The 18,786-nt window shown below is 38.3% G+C and overlaps 1 protein-coding gene across 1 annotated transcript; it reads left to right on the top strand.

Moving 5' to 3' along the window:
- The first annotated feature begins 1,082 nt into the window (after positions 1 to 1,082).
- LOC105917250 (inner centromere protein) lies at positions 1,083 to 17,885 on the top strand. The gene is made up of 21 exons (XM_012851989.3): positions 1,083 to 1,274; positions 3,906 to 4,064; positions 4,157 to 4,267; positions 4,349 to 4,962; positions 5,075 to 5,120; positions 7,813 to 7,933; positions 8,037 to 8,169; positions 8,287 to 8,323; positions 8,455 to 8,542; positions 9,265 to 9,405; positions 10,308 to 10,325; positions 13,792 to 13,901; positions 13,989 to 14,106; positions 14,197 to 14,310; positions 14,635 to 14,783; positions 15,679 to 15,799; positions 15,985 to 16,068; positions 16,640 to 16,678; positions 16,878 to 16,937; positions 17,064 to 17,223; positions 17,360 to 17,885. The coding sequence occupies exons 2-21, from the start codon at positions 3,928 to 3,930 to the stop codon at positions 17,530 to 17,532; spliced, it is 2,574 nt and encodes an 857-aa protein (XP_012707443.2). The 5' UTR covers positions 1,083 to 1,274; positions 3,906 to 3,927; the 3' UTR covers positions 17,533 to 17,885.
- Positions 17,886 to 18,786: the final 901 nt, after the last annotated feature.

The following is an 18,786-nucleotide window of genomic DNA, read 5'->3' as shown; positions in this document are numbered from 1 at the left end:
TATTTGTTGTTCACGTCACAATAAAAAAAATAATCTTCAAAGTTGTAAACACGTTCTGTAAATGAAATGATGCAAACTCAAAGAATCCATTTTCATTTCAGGCATTGAGGCAAGAAGACACGGAAATGCCAAGGACGGTGAAAGCTTTTGCAAGGCACTGTGTATACACATATATAGGCCATATTCAATAAATTAGAATATTATTGAAAAGTTAATTTAAGTAACTCAATTCACTAAGGGAAACACATTATAGATTAACACAGACTGATGGTGTTTCAAGCCTTTATTTCTGATAATTAGTTTGAGTTTGAGCAATGAGTTCTCCTTCCACCTGAAGCTAATAAAAAAAACGGCATTTAACATTAAACCAATTGCTTTAGACCAATAAAAAAAGCAAATTGTTTTCATGCATATCTATCTATCTATCTATCTATCTATCTATCTATATATATATATATATATATATATATATATATATATATATATATATATATATATATATACAGAGAGAGAGAGAGAGAGAGAGAGAGAGAGAGAGACATGTTTATATACGCGGTTAATGTGAAATTTTAGTGAAAAGACATTTTAACACTAGCTTTTCGTATCTCCTGATTGTGGATAATATTGATGCGATTATTGCAAACATCATGAGTTGAAGACTTGTTTTCTGGGGGGTAATTGCAACTGTGTTTAAAAGTGAAGATTAAATAAAAACACACTAAGAAGTCCTTTTGATGATTCACAAGGTTTATACTCAAAAACAAAAAACTAACATTTGAACTTTAGTTCCTGTGTTATGCACATGTGCAAAGGTGCCGTGAGAGGACGCAAGAAATCTACCCACTCAGTGATTGGTTCATTTAAATCTGACTCGTAAACAGTAGACCCGCCCTGAGGTTCCGCCGTGCTTGTAAAAATTCAGTCAGACCCCGTAGCTGCCTCTCCCCGCACCTTCCGCGGCTGTTGTTTGCGACGTTAGCTCCGCTCAGTCTGGATGTCACGGTGACAACATCGAGCACGTCGAACATGTGTTCCGCTCTGTGATTGGCTGCTGAGGTTTGAACGCGTTGAAAACGGTTTTAGCGGGTTGTTGGAAGTATTGCTGGCTTCTTAGTCTGCCAGTAGAGGGTTTTTTTACACGCTAAAGTAGGGATGATTAGCGTTGAACCCGTTATTGTTTAGTGCAAGTATGCGACTTTTTTAGTTTTTTTGTGTGTGTAAATGACAGAAGAACAATCGTCCCAGACGTTTTGAAGAAACGCAGGAATTAAAAGGTAAATATTGAGGTTTTTTTGGATTTGATTCCGAACGTTGCCTGGCAAACACGTTAACGCCAATCTTCTGGTGTAGTTTGAAATTAAAACTGTGATTTTATTTATGTGTCTCGCAGCTCAAAGACAATTATTTTAAAGTGGTATGGTCTTGCAGCCGTTTTTAGTTTTAGTCATAATCTCCTCTTCTTCCGAACCCCCCGCTCCCAGGCTAGCATGCCACACTTTGAAAACCGAAGTGTAGCATGTCATTTGTTAACGTTGCACCCATCATCCCATCATTTCCCTCCCCAACTGTCACCAATATCATGGTTCAAACGCGTTTCTTGCAAGGCTGAGTGCTGAAAATGACGTATATCATCGTCGAATACGTTGTGCGTAAACTGTCGCTGTGAGTTTAAATCCTTGAAAGCATCACAGCTTCCGGAATCTTGCTTGCATTGTTAGGACGTGTATAGCTTTTTGTTGTTGTTGTAAATATTCGGTTTAATGAATGAATAAATAAAACAACTCGTCTCTATATCTTTCTGTTGTGATAATAGCCATTGCTGCTGATATATAACCATTATAACATTGTAGAGCTGACACCGCATCAACTGCTATTGCCTATGGGCGCTGTCGAGATTTGGGGTCGCCATTTTGGGGCGGTTGGCAGCTCTGCTCAGTGTAATGTTTAGGAGGAGCTGTGAACTGTTATGCGTTTTTATTCAAGCAAAACTCGCCGAATAATAGATGGATTTTCTCAGGCAAAGAACCCTTTGATTTCCTTGTTTCGAAAAACGACATTATCAGCCTTCGGCTTGACATCAATAAAGAAAATTAAAGTTTGTGGGAGGTTTTGTGTACTTTTGTTTTTGTTTAACATTTGTTTTGTATAAGTCCCATAAAATATTTTTACTAGAAGGATTAAGGTTATGAATTTTACATATGTGCGAGTCCTCTCAGGTAAGCACATTCATAGATATGTGTAATATGGAGCAAATATTTCCAAATTCACAGTTTGATGAGAGAATTAAACAGAAAAAACCTTGCTAGATTAATTTGTGTTTTGAGGTGGGAGGGGGGCATATTTCAGACAGCTAAAATATTTTTCTTTTGATAGTCCTAAAAAGAGGGAAATTTTCTCACACTGTTTTACATTAGAATCCATGTTTTACCAGAATAGTAGGCTACACTCATCTTTTCAGGAAGCCAACTCCGTGTCCAGCAGAATGAGCTTCTATCTTTTCATATCGATCATACAAAATTATCAATAAGCATCTGTTGGGAAAACAGTGTTTGATAACTGACCAATATCTGTCAGGTTAAAGTCAACATGACTCGATGAAGACTTTGATTCTCTGCAATTAAAATACAAGCAGTAAAAAAAAAAAAAACAAGACTAAGTTTCTTTTATTAGTTGTTTTTTAGTAAAGGATTAAATGAAGCAACAACATGACAGTGTGTCGTTCTACCGCTGAGAAGACTGGAATGCGCCTCTGTTATACTTGTGCTGTTCTCAGGTCGACCACCCTAAGATGGCGGGCACAATTTATGTGCCGCGACGGTCAATGCAAGGTGTAATCTTTATATAAGTCTTCTTGGCAATCCCACAGACTGTTACAAAAATATATTAACCAAACATCAGAGTTTAATTCTTTGTTGGTGGATATTAAGTGACATGCCACCTTTATTTTAACCTTTTTGTTGGGCTTCTTGCTTAGCACCTCCAAAAAAAAAAAAGAATGTTGGTTTCAACCCGTAGAAACATATCTGCATAAATTAAAGAGAACTTTTGAATCCAAAACTCCAAAGGGCTGTGAGTATTTTTGGCTTAATTTTCACTCGAGGTTAACTTGCGCTCAGAATGAAATGGACGTAGCCCCGTTAAAAACAAACGAACAAACAAAGTAGACTTACCCTGATATTTAAAAACTACCAGTAGCTAGCATCTAGAATTTAGCAGTACTGCATTGTATGTATAGATGTCCGTTTTTTTTTATTCCTCTACAGACACTGGACCTCAAACAATTATGGTGATGATTCCAGTTGATATTTGCTTCAAAATCCAAGTTCATATATAAGATAAATTATTTAAATTTAGCAAAATGTAATGTTAGGTTGGGTTTTTATAATGTATTTCCTCAGTTCAATTGTCTTATAAAGTCTTATGGTCTTAGTGAACTTGCAGAAACCATGGGGAATGAAAGCCGAGCGTGTAAAAGTTTAAGTCTATATTGCTAACATGCACGTTTGGATGAATTAAATGGCTGCTAGAAGTAAATAAACTACACACCCCCTCTTAAAAATCTAAATTCCAGTTTTAATACCGCTGCACAATATATCCTGTAGTCGCTGCCAGTATGGCTGTGTGTGGGGTTGTGATAACAAAGGACTGGACACTATTTGGCAACATACTGTATTTAATGCGTCGTGCATTCCTGTACTGGATAAATGGAGGGGGAAAAAATAGCCACAGAGTATTTTGCTAAAAAATGTTGATACAATTATTAAATGAAAGGTCACCATAACAATCATAATTTTCCTGGTTTTAGTGTTTCCCTATATTTTTAACTTTATTGCTTGTTCGAAAGGTAAAATAACACATTGAAAGTTTATCTATTTATTTTTAAGAAAAAAATGTTTGTTGGTCAGTCTTCCCCTTCAAGCTGCCACCATGACCTCGGCACAGTCGGTGCACTTCCTGGTGGAGGTGTTCAGCGGAAAGGCGCAGGAACTCATCACCGAGATCACAGATGTCCACATGGTTTGGCTGGAAGAGATCCAACAAGAAGCAAATCGCATGTTCTCTAGGTATGCTTGTCTTCATGCGATCAACGACCGCTAAATTAAACCTTGCTGGACACATTTTCTTGATAAATCTCTAATGTTTCTCCCTATTTCAGGGATTTTGTTAATGTGCTGGAATTGATGCCAAAAACGCCGTCGCAGAAAAGGAACACACGCAAGAAGCGCATATCTTTGGGGCGCCAAGAGGAAGGTCAAGCAAGGAGACGGTTTGTAAACATTTTTAAAGAAGAGTTGCTTAAATTCTGCACGCTTGTCTCTTACAAAGCCCTTTTGTGTCTGTGACATAGATTGTCGAGAGGAAAGCGTAGCAATCTTCGTAAATCATGCGTTAAGTCCCTGAACTTGATCCCTGAAGAAGAATCAATCGCGGAAGCTTCAGCCTCGAAGGCCGGGAACGCAGCGCGACCAAAACGAGCCACTCGTAAAAACAGACAGACGAAGGCTGAAGACGAGGGCCTGTCATCTAGTGACAGCGTTAAACAAAAGGAGGAGGACGAGAAGCCATCGCTGGCTGAAGGAGTGGATGAAGTGGACCAAAGTAAAACAGGGAATGATGCAGGAATCAAATCGGATGACACGGGCCGCACCTCTCCCTCTCCTCCAAAGACACTTTCACCCAAGTTAGTCGTCAGCATCTCAGCAGAGGAGCGCTTGTCTGCCGAACTCGCCAAGAAGCCAGAGGCCACTGCAGGCAGTGCGGCTACAGATGTGGCAACGGATAAAGCGGTGCGAAGGTCGAGGCGGAGCTCTGTACGGTGCTCGCTCAAACTGCGGCACTCGTTGGCCGGTCTTCGGCACAGCATGACCCAGGAAGCTGTTCGCCGCGCATCGCGCCGCTCTATGCTTAAGAGGATGTCGATTCGCATGGGCAGCTCCACAAGCAGCAGCAGCAATGTTGGTGGTGAGTTATTTAGCCTTCAAGATGCTTTTTTTTATTATTATTTATTTATTTATTTTTTTGCAAATTCTTCCTCGCTTTCATTTGGCTCCTTTTTATTTGGCTCTTTGTGTAGGAGGTGACTCTTCCCTGGATTCTACTGGTGTGGACGGCGGAGAAGTGTGAGTGAAACTACATTATTTGCATTTATTAGGGTGTTATTTTCTTATGGAATATTTAAACCTTTTACACATTTACAGTTTAGGGAATAGTCTCTTTAGCGTAAAAAAAAAAGTACTGTATCCCATCCATCTGAGACCTCTTCCATAGAGAGTGATTTCTTCAACCAATTTTATTGTCCAGCCAATCAGGACGCAGGGCTGGAGTTTCATAGATGTGACGTAGTGGAGAAGCGACGTGAGACTGTTTTGATTTAGACAGAAATGGCGGCTCGCGTCGAGGAAGCAAGCGTTAACATTGATGCTGCTATTTCTTCCGTGTTGTCCAATCTACCTAATATTGTTTCATTAAAAGAACATCAGAGAACGGCTCTGAAGGCGTTTGTTGGTGGAAACGATATTTTCGCCCTTCTCCCGACCAGATTTGGCAAGTTTTATTTTTTCCTGCGTCGCTCTCATCAGAGTCACGGGTTAGCTTCGGTGTGAGTGGTTGAAACAGCACGTCGATAAAGATGACAGACAAGTGGCTTATCCAATCATATGCAAGGATTTTTGATAAGGCCCAGCCTTCTGAAACGCCATTCCTATGGATCAGTCCCAGATGGATGAGTGGAGCTAGGCGGAGCGAAATACATCTGGCTAGGGTCAGGTTACCTCTCCCATTGCCAGCTGGAGATAGGCACCAGCAACCCCTCGTGACCCCAAAAAGGATAGACGTGTAAGAAAATAGATGTTCCCAAATTGATGACCTCACTTAATAAAATCCAGATTATTTTTTATAGATGGGCTTTTTTTGTTTTATTGATTTTCATAACTTCATATAAACGTCAACAAAAGTTAACAAAAACAACCCACCCCCAATCAACAAGGAGCACTACAGTGTCCACATAAAATAAAAAAAACATACATACAGCCTACACACACAAAATACAGACAGACATTCCCAGGCATGGTTCACAATAGTTGAAACCATTGGACAGCCACATGAATGATATACTGAATGTAAAAAAAGAGAAGGAAAAATAATAATAAAAAATAAACAAAAAATGTACATTCTCTGTAAGAAAGATTGCAGTGGGTTCCAGATCCTCCAGAATTTGTCAGACTTTTGATGAAGGTCATGGGTACATTTTTCAACTGAAATTTGTGATATTCACAGATTAACTGTAGGGGCATGTGGTGCAGACCATCTCAGTAGTATACATTTATTGGCCAGAAATAAGAGGATTACAAGCAGATGTTTAGTATCTGCATTAAGTAGCGTGTCTGGAGCATGATTAAAAAGACAGAAGGAGGGAGTTAGTAATATAAATGGGCTTTTATCCCACTTTTTCATGGAAATTTTTTTTTTACTTTAATATAATCAGTTGTTTTTGTTACTAGGAATACTAGCTATATGAATGCTAATAAAAACACTTTATCAAACATTATTGTGTATGTGTTACATATTTGCAATGTTTATGAACTAAAAATAATGAGCTTCCAGTTTAAATGCCATTAAACTGTTAGCTATTAAGCTCTAAAGCATGGGCTCCCAAACTGGGGGACGCGGGACACCTCTCTGGAGTCAGGAGATGATTTGATGCAGATGAGTTTTATGTCGAATCAGACTATAAGTTGCATTTATTTAGACATTTATTTCACACAATCGAAGACTAAAAACTGGACTTTAATCTGGCAAGCCAATTTATTAAATTACACAACTGCATCCACAACATGGAACATACCTGGGAGATAAATTAGCAACCCCAACAAGGAAGGTTTTATCCAGCACATTTCAGCGTAGCGGGGCGTTACGCTGAAAGTGGTCAAATTATGAGCGTGAGCGCAACGGTGTTACATTCTAAGCTAACTGCACAACACGGATGTTTCAGAGCAAGATAAAGCTCATGTGCATCAGCAACATTTTAAACCTCCCAGACAACAGAGCTGTAAGCTAACGCTAGCTGGTCAAGATGAAGTACCATTTAAATTTGATTTATAAGTTGCACCTGACAAAGTCGCAGGATCGGCCAAACTATATGAAAAAGAGCGACTTATAGTCCGAAAAATACGGTACCTCTATTCCCTGTGTGTTGACTCACGTGTCATCCACAATTGAGATAGCTTCCTAGATGGGAAGCGAAACTTCGTCAGCTTCAGAATAAAAGTCCTTTTTTTTTTTTTTTCATATGGATCATGACCTGGACGGCTGAGAATCTTCACCAGCATATGAACTTTACAAGTTGTTCCACATTTCTCGTTTTAATGCTTGGGGGATAGGACAAGAACAAGAGTTCTTATAAAAACTTTATTCTCATAATTGTAAGACTTTATTTTTTGTAATATTATGACTTTATTCTCAGAATTTCCCAGTAAAAAAAAACAGGGGGGAAATCCCACCCGTCATCAGGTGGTATTATTTCTGTTATTTTGGAGGTCGCAGGTTGAAAGAAATAGGAATCCCTGCTCTAAAGTGTAGTAAATTCTTATCATACTTGGTTAATATTTACATTTTTCTGTTTATTTTGCTTCTGTGTAAACCTTTATGGGTCCTTTCAAAGGCAAGTGGCACTTGTGTCACAGGTTGAGAACAATGGCTCTAATTTATTTATCTTCATAGATCTACCCTGTGGCAGTAGATGCTGTCTTTGAATTCATTAATCTGTATGCAGTGCCCCTAATTTTGGCTGTTTTATTATTATCACTTTCACAGCCAAACGGATGCATTAACTGCAGATGTCATGGATCATGTGCCTGGTGAAGCAACGGAAGCTATAGATGAAGATCCTGAACTGGCAAAGGAAACTGTAGATATTGTACCTGAAGCGTCAGAGGTATCAAAAACTTAATTTTATTTATTTAGTGCATCTAATTTATTCCTTTGAGTTGTTTTTCTTTAACAATTATGTTTTTCTCTCCCCCTTTTCATCAAACAAGCCTCAGGCCAATTTCAAGGTCCCCGTGTCTACTGAGCGCGTTACCCGCTCTGTGGCAGCTAATTCTCCAAAACTGTCACCTCCTCCACTGTTTTTCTCTGAGATAAAAACTACCGTTCCTGTCCAAAAACCTGGTATGTGTTCCTGTCATACATTTTTTTTATTTTAAGGATTCTGTTTGAATTTGATTTTGCTCTATGATACATCTTTGGTTGTTCTTAGTTGATGTTTACTTTTTTTTTGTCTTTCAGTAGGCGCTGATAAGAAACCGATGAAGGTAGTTCGAAGGTGGGTTCAGCTATAATGTGGTTCTTAAACACTTGAGCATGGTTACTATCCTAAAGAGCAGATATGTGTACCCTGCTATAAATTGCGTCAGCATTTATTTATTTTTTAAGAACGTTTTCCTGTGTCTTTAGAACGAGCCTCAGTACGAAACGGAAAGCCCCGGATACGGTGGAGGACAGCCCCTCGAAGCGGTTCTCTCCACCAAAGAAAAGCCAAAGTGTATGTCACAAATCTTTTTTTTTTTTGGATGTTTTTTAAAGGGGCCTTGTCATGTACTATGACTTTAAGAATTTCTACACTAATAGCTCACTCAGGATTCATGCAAAGGTTTTCAGATTTAAATTGGCTTATAATATTTTATTCGTTTTTCATCTTTTTGCATACTTGTTTGCAAACTAAGCGCTTTGGCGTATTTTTACCATAAATCAACCAGTGATCGATGTTGTGCATGTGCGCAATGAGTAAATCAGGAGAAGCAATGGAGCCGAGCGAGTCAGCAACGCCCAGCAGAGGCGCGAAAAGATAAAGTAACACTAACGCTGTAGATCTGGTTGGTCGCACCGAGCTGCCACTTTATTGTGAGGCATTGCAGGACCACCTACTGGCCCTTACAGTAGCTGTGTCATTTGTCGGCATCTTACCTTCTAGCTCATCAGTACTGCCAGCAGATGGCATAAACATATTTGTCTGCTGATTGCTCCCAGTGAAAAGAAGTTCTTTTCAGGCTCAGAGAAGATTAGATAAACACTGTCAGCACAAATTCTTGATGTTAATTATTTTTATTTGAAGATGAATATATGGTTTTGTGTATTTTTTAATTTTTTTTATGGTCATAATATTTGGCTTGGCTCCTTTAAGTAATAACAGTACTGGCAACTTAATTGGGGGATTTATCAATGAGGTAATACGTGGAACATTTTGCTTTTCTCTAACATATATAGGCAGTCAAACCAAACATGAGATCTTTTCTTCACACTGTCAATAAAAATCAAATGCTGATGATGACTCCTACCTCCCTTGGCCGAACTGCTGTGGTGAAATCTTTCATCAAACATGGCACTCCTCTGAGAATTGACCCTAAAGTAAGTTGCACTCTTGCTGAAAATTCCCACTGACACTATTGCTACTGAAATGTTTCACTACTATTGAGATTTCTGAAGGAACGTGATTGACCCTGTTGATATGTTTCGACTATAGCAAGAACTGTTAAAGGGGATATGCATCTGCACAATGTCCTAAAATAGCTTTTTTTCTTAAAGGGGACATATTGTGCTTTTCAATTCTTTTCAAATGGAAATTGTTCAGTTGTGGTCTGCTTTGGTCTGAATCCCTCGTTGTGAGGTGCATCAGAGAGCAACTTGTTTTTGTACTGTCTCTTTAAATCTAAAGGAGATACTTCAAGGACTACAAAATTGCTTTGAGAAATAAAAATGGTGGCTTCGGGAAATTTGTAGTCCATGACCTAGTTTAGCGGTTCTGCAGCAAATACTGTTTCATGATGTTTTAAAAAAAAAAAAAAAAAAAAAAACATCAGAAAACAGAACGGCTTGAAAAATGGCCCACAAAGAATATAAAAAATATCGTCACAGCACCTGGACAGACTACATTCAGCTTTTCTGCACTACTAGAGACTCACAAGGACACATCAACTTGTATTTGGAGGGTAAAAACAGGCATTTTACATGATGGCTTCTTTAAAGCTTTACTTGTCCTAAATTACATGTGCATATCCTGATTTTTCTTTTACTTTATTTGATCTACGTGCTCGGAGGTGATGTCCCATTGTGTCCATTCTGAAGAAATCACACTTTAAAAACATAAATTGTTCAGTGAGCATTATTACTGAAGCCTCAAGTGCGATTCTGTGGTTTCCTACTGTGGTGGCCCTAAACTAAATCACCAACTTTGAAATATTATTGGCTAATATTGTGCCATAATGTATCAGTTCCAAGATTTGGTTGAAATGTTTTTGTTTCTTCCTCAGATAAACACGGGTACTGTGGTAAGTGGAATGATAAAGCTCTATCTGTAGGAGTCTGGTGGTGTCTTAACAAATTTATGGTGTGATGGATTCACTGTCACTTGGCACAAAAAGCCCCTTTCCCACTGTTGCACCCTAAAAATGCTACTACTAAAGATTAATGCCTGATTCATATAGCAAGATATTAAAATTGTCAGCTGATTTTTCAAACCCCGAGACCCCACACATGGTGATAAGATATAGATATAACAGCTTTGCTCTTGCTGTCAACGACCAACACAACACACTCATGAACATTCAGATGTCACATGGGAAGTCTCAAAAACCCTCTAAAGTTAAGGAGTTCAGCGTAAACAGGGCTCTAGGTTTGCTGCACTTTGATGTGTAGGTGAATTGTTGTTTTCTTTCTCCATGATTCCGTCTCGTCATTTTCTGATTGGCTACACGAAGGCCTGTGGCGATAACCAAATCAATTAATTGCACAATAAATTTAAATGACATGATTTAATTAGAAAAAGTGTGTTAATTTGCATAGGCATGCTCCCTTATTTGCCCTTGCGTTGTTAGTTGACCGGGAGGTTGTCATCTAGACAGGAAATTTACTGACCGTTTTGTTTCTCAAACATGAGGCATGTAGAATAAACGAACGCTCAGCCTGGTGGTGGGTGCGTCAGAAAAATGTGTTGTGATAGCTACGCGTCTTATTCAGTAGGCAGCGTGCTCGTTTATCCTCAGAATACCACACGCATGCCTCTCGGTACAAAGCAATCCAACATGATGAATATCTCTGATTTGACGTTGAAGTAAACCCAACGTCCTTCTGTGCAGACCAGATCGCTGTTAATCCACCACACGTGAATATATCGTAAGATTAACTTAAGAGCCATTACAATAATCAGGGTGTTCCTTCAGATTTTTGGAACAGGAAGACCAGGGAAAATTGGCATAATTATCCTCTTGTGTGAACCCGGCATCTAATTTATTCTTTGCACCTAAAGGCAGACAGTGATTCCATGTCACAGAAAATCATTGTTCCGGGTCCATGTGTGGAAGGGGCTGATAATGGATCCGTTTTTGCCAGCAGGTCTGATGTCGTTGATCACTAATCTGTTTTTGCTTCTAATTGCTGTCTGGCTATGAGTAGTGGCTTCTAAAAAGTAGTGGTTCACCATAACATAACATTAGATGTATTTTGTCAAGAGCATCAGTTCACTTGGGCTGTCTAGGCTTTCATTTGTATTGGTGTAACTTGTGAGTGCTTTTTTTTATTTTATGTATTTTTCAGTTAAATTTGAAGTCCCACTCTGGTCAGATCAAAGATATACCTAGGAGTACTTTTGTAGTGAACATCAATAGTTTTTTTCTTTTTTGCATTACATTTATCTGCATTGATATGGATTTCTATTTGGTCTAACACAGATCTTAAAACTAAACTAGAATTTGAGATCAAGAACAGACATGTCATCTTGAAAGGCAATTTTAAATAAAAATAGAACGGAGGCAACAACAGGCTGAATAATTGTACGGCTAGCTCACGCTACATGACACAACTGAGAACGTGCCTGTTATGTTAACATAACAAATTAAGAGCTATTCAGATAACTATAGCATAAATAACATGCGAAGAAGTTGACCAAAGCGGTAACGGTTGTCACCAAAGCCCATGCTTTGTCGATCCATTCAATGACTTCCAGGAAAGTTACCTTAGAAGACATTACCCCCGCAACCCGACCCAGGATAAGTGGAAGAAAATGGATGGATGGGTAAAATAGTCCTTCCATCCTGACAGTAGTCAATACAATATGTATTCAGAAAAATGAGGATAGGAAATTAGATCTCTGGGAGCTGCAGGCCTGTAAAAACTCTAACCAATCCCTGCTGTTTGGTCCAAATGGCAGGGATTGGTCAGAGTTTTGCTCTTGTTCTGCAGCTCATCTATCCCTCAAGTTCTGGGGTATCGCCTCGTTGTCCCATTATTCTCACTTGCTATGTAATGCCAGTGTGCGTGCACGTTCCTTGTCAGTTTCTATTTGCTGGCTGTGTGCAATGCACACTTCTAGTGTTTTATGTAGCCGGTTAGCTTCAGTGTTAGCCATTCATTGTAGCTCCGCTGCTCACACTGTGTACTTTGAACATGGCTGAGTGCAAGAAAGAAACCGCGTACAAGTAGAAAGAAATAAGGCCAGAGTGGATTTTGAAGACCTTTTTTAAAGGTTTTGATGATTATTTTCTTTCCCATATATGCTCTTACAATTGCCCAATGTGTCTTATATTTACCGCAGTTGCCTCTGTTGGCTGGATCACCATATTTTTCAGACTATCATTCAAAAACAGGATCGGCCTAACTATGAAAAAAGAGTGTGACTAATAGTCCAAAAATACGGTTATCAGTTCATGACAGTGATCGGGGCCGAGTCCTCTGGGCGTGTGACGTTCTCGTTCACCTGGCTAATTTCTTGAGTCTTCCCTGTAATGGATACATTACCGATAGAACATGGGTTAACTTCAGTGTTAATAACTTTCTTACCTCAGAAGACATTATCCCTCTAAACTAAAGACTTATGCAGTTGCAGCAGCAGATGTTTCTCGTCTTCCCATGCACCATGTACAACACTGGTGTTATTTAAGCTTTTTGCCAGAGAGGGCAGACATCTACAGAAATATACAGAGATTTTAAAAGTAATTTCCCCTCCCATCTTGTGAAATATCTCTAGGTGTGAGCAGAGCCTCAGAGAGGAACTGGATTACTTTTTGGGTGGGGCTCTACAGCTAATTTGTGCTGAATTTAATTTGCAGATGTTCTTCCCAGCACAAAAATCAAGCTTTCAATTGGCTCTTAATGGGGAAACACAAAGAATTTGTATGGGGATATTTCCATCAATAATCCAACAGCAACATATTGATAGGATAAAACTCATAAAAGGGCTGTTTTTTTGTTTTGTTTGTTTTTTTACATAAATACCCTTTTATTTTTTTGTATCAAAAACGCTGCCATCTAACTATATGCAGTTGTAATGCTTAATGTAAAACAATAAATACATCTGGAACGGCACAGCTTTACAGCCCTTTGATGTGTTGATCTGGAAAATCTCTGAAGGGGCTGAAAGTTTTTCCCTCTTCTACCTTCAAGATATGGGTTTCAAGAAATTCCTGCTACGATACTGTGATGGCGCACAGGATGGCTTCCTTTTTGTTTTTATCCTATTTTGTTAAACCACTTTCAAATGTTTTCAGTTATTTCAAACATTTTCACATAAGACATGCATTGTGCCATATTCACCATACCTCTGACTTCACTGAAATTGTGTGCATCCAAACATATAACAACTTAATTCTTGTTTCTAATACACGGGTTTCTTTTTTTTTTTTCTCTCTTTCCTCACGTCCATCTTGATGTTGCCTCACATTATCATTTTCACTCTTTTAGGGTTACAGTTAGAAATAAAAAAATACAGAACACAGTAAAGTTATAATTATTTGTTTGCAGACAAAAGAGCGTTACAAGCTTGAAGCACTAAGAAAAAAGCAGGAACAAGAGGAAGAAAGGATGAAGAAAATGGAGGAAGAGAAGAAGAAAAAACAGGAAGAACTGAGAAGGTTAACTTTCTACTACTTTAATAAATATTTTAGCTTTTACATTCAAACCAAGTGAGGATTTAAATATCACTTGAAATATTTTCACAGGAAGAGGGAGGAGAGGATAAGAAGAGTGTTTGAGGCCAAAGTAAAGGAAGAGCAGCGGGAAGAAGAAAAGAAAAAAAAGATTGAACAGAAGATGGCTCACATTGAGAAGAATGACAAAGTATGTAAAGTCTTGGTGGCTCCTCTTGTTTCTTTTTTTTTAGGTTCTTTAATGTACATTTAAATGATTTAATTGTTTTGTTCTACACAGCGCCAGGCTGAGGAGAAGGCTAAGAAGAGGGTGGTGGCAGGGAAGCGTCAAGAAGAGCTGGAGCAAAAGAAAAAGTTAGAAGAAGAAGCAGCCAGAAAGAAAAAGATTCAGCAGGTGAAGACTGCTCGTTTGGTCTTTTATTCTTGTATCTAGTTTTGGATGAAACTGTCTCCGGATAGAAATCTTTTACTGCAAATAAATTGTTTACATAGTTCTGCTTTCTTTACTTACCACTTTGAACTTTTATGCAGTGTTTTTTTTTTTTTTTTTTTTTCTCCCTCCCAAGTGTAATATCTATAAGCTTATTGTATGCACATTGTTTCAAACCAGTAATTTTATTCTATACTGTCTATTCTTGGCTAAAAATGCACACCACAGCAAGTCATGTTTAAATAGAAGTGTTTTCTTGCAAAGATTAGTCCCTATTAAAACTTTCAGGAGGAAGAGAAACGAGAGCAGGAGCTGGCGGCTAAAAGGAAAGCCGAGGAGGAGGAGGAGCAAGCTCGCAAAGAACTGGAGCTCAAGAAGGAGCAGGAGCGGGAAAGGGAGCGAAAACTGGAGCGTGAACGGCAAGCTGCTGCTGAAAGGTCGGTTAAAGATGGGAACGATTATAGACTACAGTTATGTGCTGGTTTAAGAATACCCAGTTGTGGTGGTACTTTTAGAATAAGTCCTCTTCTTATTTTTTGTAGCAATTTTTTTCATTCAAATTCCCTCCAGGAATACGGCTGGCATAAAAAATGCAACTCGCCACAATGCCGACTCAGTAGGTTCCCTGAGCTTGTTTCTCTACAACCAGACAGTCCAATGTTGGCTTGACCAGAGACAATGACACCCAAAGTGTGTTGCTTATGCCAAGTCTACAGCATTACTTTACATTTTTTAAATGTTGCAACAATCCTTGCATAGTTTCATGGCCGCCGTCATTGTAGAGCCCGGACAGAAAAATGTTACTGGCAAATGTCTTTGTGGGCAGGATCCATTGTTACAGCAGCAGTGAATGGCTTCTTGACCTTAGCAATATGGCTAGGCACCAGATATGACACTATCTGTGCATTTGCTGTCCTGACAAAGACATGTCAAGAAGGAGTTGTAGACTGATTTAATGGAGAGAATCCGACCGTTTTTCAAAATAAATTGACAGTGGTAGTATGAATGAGATTGTTGTTGCAGTTCAAGCTAGCTTGCTACTGTTTATTTATTCCATGAAATCATCAATCAATGCTAGATTTGTCTTAAAACATGTTTAGTTAACTGTAAAGTTGGCCTTCTCAATACAGCCGAGGTGAAGTGCCCTTTTTGAAATTTGTTCAAATTGAATACATGCCTGTCATTTATTTTATTTAAAACCCCCAAGCCTAACATCGTGTAATTATAATGTCCAGTATATAAAAATTCCATTATTCTAGATGACATCCGTTGGTGAATTTCCCTGAGACGCCGTAGCGGTACCCGGTTACAATGAATGGATTTTGTTTGCAGAGAACGAGTGGAAAAAGAAAAGGCTCTTGCTCTACGGCGTGAACTGGAGAGGGCAGCCAAAGAGAGAGAAGTGAGAGAGCTGGAGCAGAGAAGGAAAGCTTTGGAAGAAAAAAGGAAACTGGTAAGAAACGAGTCTGTGTTGTGATGCTTCTAGCCAATAGTAAAAATGACTATGGTGTAAAGACGGGACTATCAGCGTTCACTTTTTTGCACACTGGAATTGTTTGACACAGACAGATATGAAAACTCGTCCCGGATGCAAGATGTTGTGTATGTTTGATTCACAGTATAGTGTAATTATTTCAGGAGGAGCAGCAGAGGCTGGCTGTGAAAGAGAAGGAAGAAGCAAGACAGAGAGAAGCTGCTGCCAAAATTGCTGCTAATGCACAGGTAAGCTGATGGGAAAAATTTAAACTTTTAAGTACTTTGTTTGAGTTTTATGGTTCAAACAAGTTGATGGTATGTGTTCTTTTCAGTCATTCCCCCTTCATTTAAATTTAATAATTGCTCTTTTGGGGAGTGGAGAGAATGACATGATCTAATCTGCATATCTGTTCATACATTTGTGACCCAGGCTGTAGGAGAGCTTTTGCCAAGACAAAAAAGTTATTAAAAATAGTGATTAAATGTGTTTGGAGCTATAAATAACCTTTTTTATAAAATGATTTATGAATTTTAATACATTTCCTGAATCCACACTACATAAAACAAACTGTACCAAAAAGACAGTTATCAGCAAATAAAGTGAATAAGGTGAATAAGTGATTGAAATATATTCTACATATATACATATACAATATTCTGAAATATTGAATCGACAACAAAAGTTGAACTACAACCATGAAATCGTTGTGATGTATGTGAATCGTTTGATAATTTTTTCTTTTGTGCATTTATACATTTTATTATAGTCTGAACTAAATGCTTTAAATATTTTTTTTCTCTCCCAACTTTATTAAAGCATTCTGCTGACCTATGGAATAAAACTGTTGATATTGAGGTAAGCATCACTCTTATGTAATTCTGGTCCCATAAAGTGTGTTTTATAGTTCAGGCACTGATCTGTACGGTTATGGTTTCATTTTGGGGTTTTTTTTTTTTTTAGTTATTTAACCAGTTTTCATGAAAGTCCTTAAATAAGTTACTTTCCTGATCTTTGTTTTTTTTTTTTCTTATTTTTTTTTTTTCTCTCCTCCCAGCAATCTGTAATGAAGACCCCTCTAGGAAAGGGAAATCTAAATGTTACTGTGGATTTACAGGTATTTCTTTCTTGACCCATTATTATTCTTTTTTTTTTTCTTTTTTTTTGTGTCACCAATACGTTTCATCTTAAAGCTTCATTGTGTGTTTTCTTTCTTTTTTTATTTATTTTTATCTTCCTCCAGCCGGAAATGTCTCCTCAGTCATATGCCATCACCCCTAAAGGTGGGGATAAGAACATGATCATTTCAAAGAACCAAGACAATTATGGGATGGATCAGAACAGCGATGATTCTACAGACGACGAGTCTGCCCCGAGAAAACCGATTCCCTCCTGGGCCGAAGGTGCGTACATCTAGATCGCAGGGTCTACTTTAAAGCCCACCTGGCAATCATTGGATTTCTGATCATTGTGGTAAATTGTGTCAAGTTTACTATATAGTTCATTACATGCTTGTTTTTTTTTTGTTCTCTCTTCCAGGTGCCAATCTGAAACAGCTGATTATTAGGCAGTACTTCAAACCACCTGATTTGGATTCTTTCTTTGGACCTATTGAGCCACCCAGACTGGAGAGCATATTCTACAAAAGCAAACCTCGATACTTTAAACGCACCAGCTCTGCAGTGTGGCACTCGCCTCCAGGAGCCAAGTGAAATCTCTACACCGATACAGTCATGGTGCTGTACACTGCTGTATAAAGTTTATATTTTTGACTTTCAAATAAAGTTTGTGCTTTTCATGTTTTTATTTGTTTTTTTGTAATCAGAAAACATGTAAAACTGAAGATTTTCTGCTAATTTGTGTTTCTTGCATAGGGGAAAACATGTACAGTAGAGGTAATGTTTGAGTTTATTCTGTAGGTTTGCATTTTTTTTTTCCTGACTTGTTTCTTAGCAATTATTTTATTCAAAGCTTGTGGTAAAACGGTCGTTTCTAAGTTCTTAAAAAAATGTCCTCCCCTTTTTATTTGAATTAAATGAATAAATGCTTTGAGAAAACAGCCAAAGTGCAGTTCACTGAAGCTTGTAAACTTGGGGTGTGGTTGTCTGACAGAGACCTGCTGGTTTGGAAGCTGCACAGGTTTTGTTTGCAGGATTTAAACTAAAACATCTAACCTTCCAAACTAGCTTTGTTAGCCTGGTCGTATATATTTATTATTTTTAAGGTGAATTTCATAATTAACATTGCTGTTTTTCCCCCTTGTAGTCTCAATGCTGACCTTTGTGAATAAATGAGCTTAAACTAGCCTGGGCTTATGTGAAAATTGCCCCCTAAACCTAATAATGTACTGTAATCCTTTTGCCAGGGGGAATTCCCTCTACCATTTTGTAGGACATTAATTCAGATAAGTAGCCAGATTTGAATATGAACGGCTTGTTTGAAAGGCATGTTTGTCGGACTTTAGCCCAAACCTTGACTTGGCAGCTAGAAAACTAGGATCTTTCTGTGTAACATCAACCAAAGCCTAAAGTGTGGCCCTCTGATTTTTCTTTTTTGCTGACCACAACTCTAGAATGGGGTCTACCAGGACAGGTGATTGATGCAGATGGACACAATATTTCAGACTTGAAACGATGTTGGCATCTACATAATTTTGCAACTTTGCAGGTTTCTGCATACATCTAAATTTCCTAATAAATTATGTACACGGCAAGCACTCTGAAGCATTGTTCTTGTTGCTGAGCTTAACATGGTGAGGGGATTTTCTTTTTTTTTTTGTTGTTGCCTGACTTTATTCCAGAATGAAATGGGATTAGTTTTGTTTTCCTATTTATCTGTGTATGGATGAATCATAGGACTGCAAGGTTATCACAACTGCATGTTAGAGAGGAAATTAAAAACACTAAGGATATGGACTGATTTTACTTACCCCCACCCCCATTTTTATCACATCAGTGGCTATTTTG

This window comes from Fundulus heteroclitus, chromosome 2 (assembly GCF_011125445.2).
Source record: "Fundulus heteroclitus isolate FHET01 chromosome 2, MU-UCD_Fhet_4.1, whole genome shotgun sequence".
NCBI classification, from domain to species: Eukaryota; Metazoa; Chordata; class Actinopteri; order Cyprinodontiformes; family Fundulidae; genus Fundulus; species Fundulus heteroclitus.
The sequence above is the reverse complement of the archived record's forward strand: the minus strand, read 5'-3'. Positions and strand labels throughout refer to the sequence as shown.